Below are 9,347 nucleotides of genomic sequence, written 5' to 3' on the forward strand. Positions count from 1 at the left end.
TTAAGTCTCGTGGGTTGATGGTTTGCGCTGCATTTTTTAACATACGATGCCCTCTGCAGCAGAGTTCACTGGCTGTAATGCTCATGTGCCAGCAGCCTAGGGCACAGTTGGAGTGGCACAGCTGCACGACACACACGTACACACACATCCCACGTACACACATCCAATTAATAACAGCTAATTAGCACAGCAGAGCGGTGATGATGGGGCCATTAGTAATGTCAAGCATAGACTGTTCATAGCTATCTATAACGGCAGGAAGAAAAATCACAGATCTCTCATTCATACACAAAACTAGTAGTGGGCTTGGATTGGAGGAAGAGCATGGTTTAACTTAGTGTGCATTTGTGATAAAATCTCTAAATTAACAGTAACAGTAAATAGATATCATGATTCAATTCAATAGCATTTTAGACCCTTTGTGGCTAGCAGGTGACCACCTCCTTCAAATATTCTGTTCCCAGTCATTAATGCAGCATTTCTATTATGTCTGATAAACTTCCTCTGATAACACTACCAAGGTTATTTTGTCAGACTTGGCAAAGCTTCTCCAAAGCCACAGACACTATGCAACTGTTTTAATAACCAGCGTAGTATTCCCAATCAGTAAATCCTCTTTATATGTAAAACTGCTGGAGTTCCCCATTAAGTGATTCTCAGTGGATTGGCACAATTCTTCAGAATTTAAAAGATGTGAGTATGGGAAAGAACATTTATGTGGGTACCAGCAACAGTAAAAGGACTTTCTCTGTGATCAAATTAGGCAATGACCCTGAAAAAGAGCATTAGATATCATATAATAAACTAGCTAGAAGTGAAAATGGTGCTGTCCAGGCTAAAGGCAAATGTAAGGCCATCTTGATCCCAAATAATGCCAAGAATATTCAAATCCCTACGAAAATTCCCTTTATCCATCCTGGATTTTTCATCATGTTTGAGTACAGTTGCCTTATCCACAAACTACAAGTGATTAACCGGTGGTTTGAAAAACTTTTGTGGTTTCATGAGTATTATTATCCTCACCCAGCACTTCCCACTGCACAGTGATGATACTAATGATTATGGCCATGTATAATGTAGAATATCTCCAGAGACAGTTTATCAAAGGAAGTCTGTGGAATTTTGTGTGTGTGTGTTTTTCATTACAAAACCGAGGCATTTATGATGTTAACCTTCATTTTACAACCATGACATTCAACTTCATGAAAACTCAGAAAGTGCAAATGCATTTCCACTTACATTTCAGCTACATTAAAGGATTTCATATATATGTTAACATACCAGATTGTTCGTCAATAGACAGTCTGATGCAGTATGTCACAGATCTGTCTAAAGGGCTGTGTACAGTTTATAATACAGCTTTTACTTCAATTACAGCAGCTGACCATGAACAGTATAGTTTAAAGTAAAGTGAGGCATCTATGTGTCTAGGCTTTCAATCACCCATCTTCCACATCTCCTTCATCTACACACTCTTTTAAAACTGCAGCCAGTAGCCAGTTAGCTTAGCTGAACATACAGACTAGAAACTGGGGAAAACACATAACCTACTAAAGCAAAATAGGCCAGCACATAGTCAACCTTAAAACAAAGCTTGTTGTTTTTGCACTGGTTTCAGTGACTTTTATAACTACTGGTGGGCAACTCTTTTTTTTTTACCTGTGGAAAGAACCAGATAACCAGCTATTACCCCCTTTTCAGTCTTTGGTTTAATCTGGCAGTCCCTTCATACTGAACATAGTAGTATCAATCATTTTGACTCTTTGAAAAAAAAAAAAAACATGTTCCCTAAAATGTCAAATTGTTCCTCTAATACTGTCTAATACATTTTTGTGTTTGTCAGTAAGATTTGGGTTTGTGTATTTGCAAATTGTACTTTAAGCACTCTATAACTGGAGACATCACAATCATGAACATTTACAATCAATTATAGTGTAGCTCCCCTATGCATGTTCTTAATGAAGTCTCCTCACGTTTAGTTATTTCTCTCCTTTTCCCACAGACAGTCAGAGGAGGTCAACCTTTCAGGCAGGGATAAAAGGCAGGCATATGGTTGTCAAGACAACTGTCAGCCTTAGCCTATAGAAGAAGAAAGCTAGAGAGAAGAAGATACTCGGGGACGGGAAGGGTAACAACTGAATGTAATGAAGCTTAGCTACACATGTCCAAATATAGAGTGCTTCCATCACAAAGCTGTCAGTGCTGTGCCAGTGCCGGAGAAAATACTCAGTGTTACTGTCAGTGGGTCATACTGACTACACGCAGCCAAAACCACTTTTGTTCTGATCATGCATTTGGTTAAGGCGTACAGTTTTGTACAACCAAGACAAATCTTTACATCTAGGATTTATTTATTTGATATGATATGTAGTGTTAGGCTGGTCAACAAATCTTATTAATAGTATCTCTGTTGTTTTCTCTGTCACTGTCTGATATCTGTCAGTCTGCCATGTTTTGATTGGACCACCTCTGGTTTCTTTCCCCTCACCCACAGAGATCTGTCTGCTGACCCGTGGTAGACGGACGGCCAGTGTGCGAGCTGACACCTACTGTCGCCTGTACTCTCTCTCTGTAGACAATTTCAATGAGGTACTGGAGGAATACCCCATGATGAGGAGAGCCTTTGAGACTGTTGCCATTGACAGATTGGACAGGATAGGTAAGACTGCCACCTAGTTTTTGACTCCACCAGTTGCTTTGATTTGATGTCGGTACAGAATTTTGTGCTTTGTGCATAAAGGTGTGTCATATCAAAGCTTTGTGGGACTGTGCAAAATCCTCAGTTCAGTTGACCTTAGTTTGATCCTGCTTTGGTTTTTTAAACATACTAATGGTAACAATAAAATTTCAGAAATGATCCACGGTAGACAGGCAGAGGGCCCCTCGTGTGTCTTAGAGATTTACTCTTGAATAATTGGCATTAAGCCTGACGAAAAGCCACAGGTTATCCATAAGCTCATGAGTCATTCATGAGATGAAATGAAGCACACAAATGTATTCATTCATTAACGTCATACCTCATACACTGCACTGACAGTTGTGATGTTCTAAATGAATGGTCCTAACAGGGATGGTGTGCAGGATTGAAAATGTATTCATAGCTCTGAATCATTTATTATGTTGTTTTTTGAATGTACATGTTTCATAGAAAATGAATACAACCTGTAGATATTTGACACTGGCAAACAATCATATACTATATAAATGAAAGACACTGCTTAAAAGATCTTTTTATTTTTATGTTTTGTTTTTTTTGTTTGTTTTATTTCAGTATGCTCTCAATTTACATATTTGATTGATTGATTGCCCAGCAGTGACTCTCTGAACGTCCTTGTTTTGAATACAGAAACAAACATGCACAGACCTCTTTATCTTGGTGATGCTTTGGAAACTTCTTTTTAGTGAGCAAACGGAAACATGTTATTTGTCTCCACAATGAATACAGTTTTCCCCTCCCATCATGCCCCCAAGGTCAACAGTGCTGCTGATGTCACATCCCCTTGTCACATGATCCATGTCTACAAAAGTTCTGTATCCACCACCTGCCAGTTGTTGCCATGGCAGCCAGACTCCACACATGACCAGCATTCAACCAGTCAGTTCACATATTTGTTGGGAAACTAATCTGTCTGCTGTAATATTCCCACTAGGCTGTGTGTGCACTCCATGCACATTAATCACTAATAATGTTTATCTGGCTTTGCCTTTGTCAGAAAACCCATCTGGACCAAACATACACAGGGCTACCAAGAGCCATGTTGAAATTATAATTGTTCAGTCAAATGACTTACATTTGTTCATTTTAAATGTAAAAGTGATTTCAAAATTCATTCCAGGGCTTCTTTTTTTAAAAAAAAAACCTTTTTTTCTCTATCTATGATCAGCTGTGCTTTTTTCGGATCGGTTCAGCCTGAGAGACAGTAATTACACACGTTAAGGATGAATCCAGGCTTGCTTCTTCAGCCATCCATACATTTTCATGAAAAAAAAACCCATCTCTGATCTGTGAGCTATTATTCACACCCAGTCATGGGCTGATCCCCTGTCAGTTGTTTTCATACCTGTAACAAATCCAATTGCATTGGCTAGACTGTTAAAAAGAAGAGCATGGTGGGTAAATGTACTTTGGTCATTCTTCTATACAAGCTGATGCTTGTAAACAGTGTCACATATGAGCAGTAGCAAAATCTGTATGGCAGTAATTTAAGTGGGATGGAGGTGTTACCTGGTAATGAATAGGCATTGTTTTGAAGGCAGCAGTACAATGGATGTGTCATATCTGTGGGTGCCTGTGCAAGTTCTCCAAAAATGGCAGCTTCAGCTTACCAGCTGATTCTATTTGTTAGGGTTTCTGACCTCTAGAAGAATTTATAACCCCCAAGGAGTTTATACACTGGTACATGTAGCAAAATGTACCTACCATCACCGTGTTTATCCATGAGTTCCACGAATGGACGTTATGCAGGCCTAGGCCAGCAGTCCTGCTCTGTTTTGATTCTAGGCTCCACAAAGCAACTTTAACAAGAACACTCCACCCTTTAAGGAGAAACTCTCTGAACATTATACCTGGGCTTTTCCAGGATTTAACACACCAAATGGGGATTCCACTGCCTCCTCCTTCCAAACACAAAGAGAGAAGTGAAACTCATTACCAAGCCTAGACTGCCAAACTGCATGAGATTCAGTGACCACCTGCTGCAGTAGGGAACTAAAATGACTTCCAGTAGTGCAGGAGCACTATAAGCAGTTCTTCCTGTGAGTCCCTGTTAACCCAGAAGGTACAACAGATGTTGGATAATCTGGAAGCAGTGAAAATCTTATCATTGGTCTCACTCTTCTTCCTTAGCAGCATCTGTTGAGAAGTGGCCCTGTGACTGATGAGCATCATCATCATCATCACTTACTGTTTGTCTGTTATTCTAGCATTACCTGAGCTGGGTGCAGGCTTGGGTAAAGTTAGTGCTAACCCGATTTTTCCTACAGTAAGTCCAGTAAAACTGGATGAAAACTGCATAATAGAACAAACTGCATGAGGCTAATGAGGCTTTGTCTCCCTCAATTAGACATTAATTGCCTCTCTTCACGTCAAAGCCATTGACTCATTGCTTAAAATGAGGAAGTCCCTAAATAGGCTTTCTTTGTCTGTTTATCAAGGAAAAGCTAATTTCTCCATCACCCTTTTCTGATCATTACATTGGAGTAGGAACTTTTTAATTAAACTTGAGAACAAAGTGACCAGACTGGGAGACCCCACACCTAACTCAGGGATATAGGAATAAAATCAGACACAAGATTGTCTAGGGTGTAGCCAGCCTTACAGCGTAAATGCCCACTCTGCCTTAGGTGGAAGCAGAACTCTGCAGCTGCTGTCACATAACAATCTAACTTCAAATATGTGGCTCTTAATAAAACTGTCATTCAAATACAGACACTTATAAAACAAGTACACTACCGTTTTTTACAGAAGAGTACTGGTATACAGTGCAGTGCTAGACAGATGTGACTATTCTCTCGCATCCTCCCAGGTGTCTCAAACATACAACTGTGAGAAATGTTTCTGAAGATGTGACAGTAAGGCATCTGTTATCCTGCCTGCAGCAGTAGTGTGACTCTGGGTGGACCTAAACTCTCTGCTTTTAGGGCATTACTCCACCTGGTTATAGTTGTGCAGCCTGCTCCCATAGGGCTAAGGGGCAAGTTGCAACTGTCACCAGTAATTTCCATTGAGAAACATTTAAAAAAAAAAAAAACCTTCTTCTTTCTTATAAAGTTACAGTTAAACTGGAATTAACTGTTTTAGGCTTGCTGAAGCTGTGCTTATCTGAGAGGCTCCATCAGTTTAATTACTTGTGAGAAGCCAACGGTGATTTAAATCTTCACAAGTCATTCACAGCTTGACGTGAGTTGTTATGGTGAGGCGATCTTCATGTGAGTCAGAGTCACTTGAATTAAAGTATGACTTAGTGTGAGTATGTCTGGCAAGGGATGTGAGGATGGCATGAATTACTGAGTCTTGATTTGAAGAGAATTCTCGTAAATCGGTCAATCGGTCAATTTTCATGCTTTAACACAATAAGTAATTTTTTTCAATGTGCCTCTTACAGGCAAAAATGAACACTGCAGTTTTGCAAAACTAGACAATTACAGTTAAAATATGGATAAACCAACTGACCTGCTGAAGATGCCACATTTCTGCAAAATGGTGTTCTGCTTGTTCAATAGGTGTTTAACACTAGAACCAGCAAGGGGTCATTTTTACCCCCCTCCTGTTTTCCAAACTGTAAAAATAAAAGCCATACATATCTTAGTTTATGAATTTTCCTAAAATGGCATCATGACATGACACGTCACAACATTCAATAATTATAGTTCAAAAGTTTGTGCGTGACATGATGTAACATGATACAACACGACACATGACGTGAAACGTGATAACGCGTTAGATGATCTGTTGTTAGTTCATGGTAACTTGCAGCCTAAAGATGAGAAATTGCATAAGACATTTTCAATCAGTGAATGCTATGTACTTGTAAAAATAAAACAGACTTTTACAAATTATACAAGTTATTTTGTCAAGCTTTATTTATTATTTTAAAAAATTTACTTCTTCACAAAATGACATTTTTTGTGATTACTGATAATTTTGTAGCAGGGGGTAAATATGACCCTTTGGTGGTTCTAGTGGGTATTGGAATGAACATGGTTCTAGTGTTAATAAACTACTTCTACAGGCTCCATTACTGTCAGATGTTGGTAGGTGTATCAATAACAAGCTTGGTAGTAGTTTTCCTGGACATTTCTAAATTAGTGTAGTTTTTTTCTAGGTTTAGTAAAAGTAGACTGAAAATGAGAGGAGAATGCAAGAGATCCAAAAATTTTTATTTATTTTATTTTATTTTTTATTTTATAGTTTTATTTGTACTATTAGCATTTAATTACATAACAATGCTACTTTCTGGTACCATGTGATTGCAGGCAAGAAGAATTCAATTCTGATGCACAAAGTTCAGCATGACCTAAACTCGGGTGTCTTCAACAACCGTGAGAATGAGATGATCCAGGAGATAGTCAAATATGACCGAGAGATGGTTCAACAGGTGGATGTACCAAGACCACGAGCCATGTCCATGACACCTCCACTACATGGTGGGATCTTTACCCCACCAGGTTCCTCCACCCAACCCCAGAATTCAGCAATTGCCACTCTACAGCAGGCTGTTGCCATGAATTTTTGTCCCCCCATGCAAGGGAATACAGTGGGAGCGGGGAACTTGCAGTCCCCCAGGATGGTGAGGAGATTCCAGGTGATGCAAAGTGTATCCAGCCCTGTCTCAGTCTCTCCCCTGCAGTCTCAACTCCTTGTTTCTGGTGCCTTTACTCCGGGTCTGTCCAGCCCCCCTGTCCAGAGCCCATTGGCAGTTGGAGGACGATCATTCCAGTATGGATTCAATGCTCTGACTGGTCCCATCTCAGGCTCCCAGCTTCCTCTAGCCCAGCAGCATAGAGCCAGCCCTGCACACCGGCCCAGCACACATAAGAGTACCCATTCTTTGCAAATGGGCAGTCTGAGCCAAGATGCCAGAGCACTGTCAGCCTCACAACCCTCATTGCCTCATGAAGGAGTTCATCCAGGTGCCCTTAGTCCACCCCAATCTACTAGAGTCTCCTCCACTTCCATTGGACCCCCTCAGACCTCATCGGGTCACACAGGTGTCCGAAGCGCTATACCACACAGAGTGGTATTGCCTCACCAGATGTCTGTGGGGGCCTTCCCTGTAGCATCCCTGCCTGGTTCTGTGCAGGGTTTTGGGGCTGCTGCAGGGCTGGCAGTAGGGGGTGTGGGAACAGGTTTTGGGACTGACTCGGGACTACCTAAGAAGGACTCTATAGTGAGCCTTCCTGAGACAGACCACATTAAAGTCAGATCCAGGCTATCCTCAAACTTGTGATCTTAATTAAACTTTTTTGGGTAATGAACAATAAGGGACTTTACTATAGGAACAGAGAGGGATTTCTGTTTCCCCTCCAACAGTTTCTCTTCTCTCTCCCCACTCCAGGGACTATCTGAATGTATGAATGTTGAGTGAGTAGCAGCAGGGGACATCCAAGAGGAGACTTGCAATGTAAAAGTCTGTATGGCAACTTCTAAATCCTCAGCATTGAGATGTTTCTACTCACAGATGCACAGAACAGCAGTGGTAAAATAGCATCTTCCCATCTCTGCCTCCTTTATTTTCTGTGTTTTATAATGTATGGCCATATATGCTTTTCTTCCCCTTTCGTTCAGCTCATTTAATGCAAAGTTTGATAAGACTAATAGAAAATCAGGGACCTGCTTCAGATATCAAATGTTGGCACTTTGATAGAGTTATCCGACAGTATCTGCCACATTTTGTCATTAGGCTGGTTGTAAAAGACAAAAGACAATTTCCTTAGAAAGACATAATAATTGTAGTGAATGTCATGAAAAGTTTGAACAAGAAATAGTGAGTTTTTCTTGTTTTTTAAGTGGAGTATCATTGTTAAAATGAACATGAAATTTGATCATATTCAATGAGATAATATTCAACGAGAAACATAAGCACTTTCATTTTAGTACTAGCTATTATTCCAATATGTAATGAGATTTGCACATACTATTTATATGAGAGGGTGAATAAGTATTATTAAAAATCAAACTGAGATTGTCTCTCTTGTAAGAGCTCCATGTGTGTGATGTTCCCCACAGATAGATATGTGAGGCCCAAGGATCTTTTGAGAATGAATATTTTTCATTCTGAGTTTAGACCCGTGGGCCAAACTGTCTTGTTCCAGACAAACCATCCTGTTCTACAGAAAATGTCTACATATTTAACTTAAAGCTGTATTAATCAGTTATTTATTTTAACATTGAGAGTGCAGCTGATCTCCCAATTCTGCATCTCTATGGAGTTTATACAGATACATACAGATTTATATAGTACAGCTCAGATCAATACTTTATTCTGAAAATGCTTTTTTTTTTCAATAAAGACAAAATATGCATGAACTTCACATCAACAACAGCAAAGTTAGAAGTTAGCAGGGGAAGAAAGTCTGCTGGTTGCTAACCATAGCATAGCAACCATGATAACTATAAAAATGATTACGTTTGTTGTTTGGTAGTTCTGCCCCAAAGTGGTAAAAAATTGATTAATGCAACTTTAAATATAATAAATATAATAAATATAATAAAAATATATCTGACTAAAAATCTTCCCTACTATCAGCATATTTGTTTTTATCAAGTAATTGGTTTAGGGACTGTCATGTGAGTAGTCATATCTCACACTGTGAAAGTATTCAATTGTATTTTATGAATTATAAAT

At 39.5% G+C, this 9,347-nt stretch overlaps 1 protein-coding gene across 1 annotated transcript in view; it reads left to right on the forward strand.

Moving 5' to 3' along the window:
• Nucleotides 1-8,327, forward strand: part of hcn2b (hyperpolarization activated cyclic nucleotide-gated potassium channel 2b) — a 35,959-nt gene extending 27,632 nt beyond the window's left edge. Inside the window, exons 7-8 of the mRNA XM_026305094.1 lie at nt 2,495-2,659; nt 6,976-8,327. Of these exons, the coding sequence (XP_026160879.1) occupies nt 2,495-2,659; nt 6,976-7,949 (1,139 nt within the window). The 3' untranslated portion in view covers nt 7,950-8,327. The remainder of the gene's footprint in view (nt 1-2,494; nt 2,660-6,975) is intronic.
• Nucleotides 8,328-9,347: the final 1,020 nt, after the last annotated feature.

Source organism: Mastacembelus armatus, chromosome 4 (genome assembly GCF_900324485.2).
Source record: "Mastacembelus armatus chromosome 4, fMasArm1.2, whole genome shotgun sequence".
Classification (NCBI taxonomy): domain Eukaryota; kingdom Metazoa; phylum Chordata; class Actinopteri; order Synbranchiformes; family Mastacembelidae; genus Mastacembelus; species Mastacembelus armatus.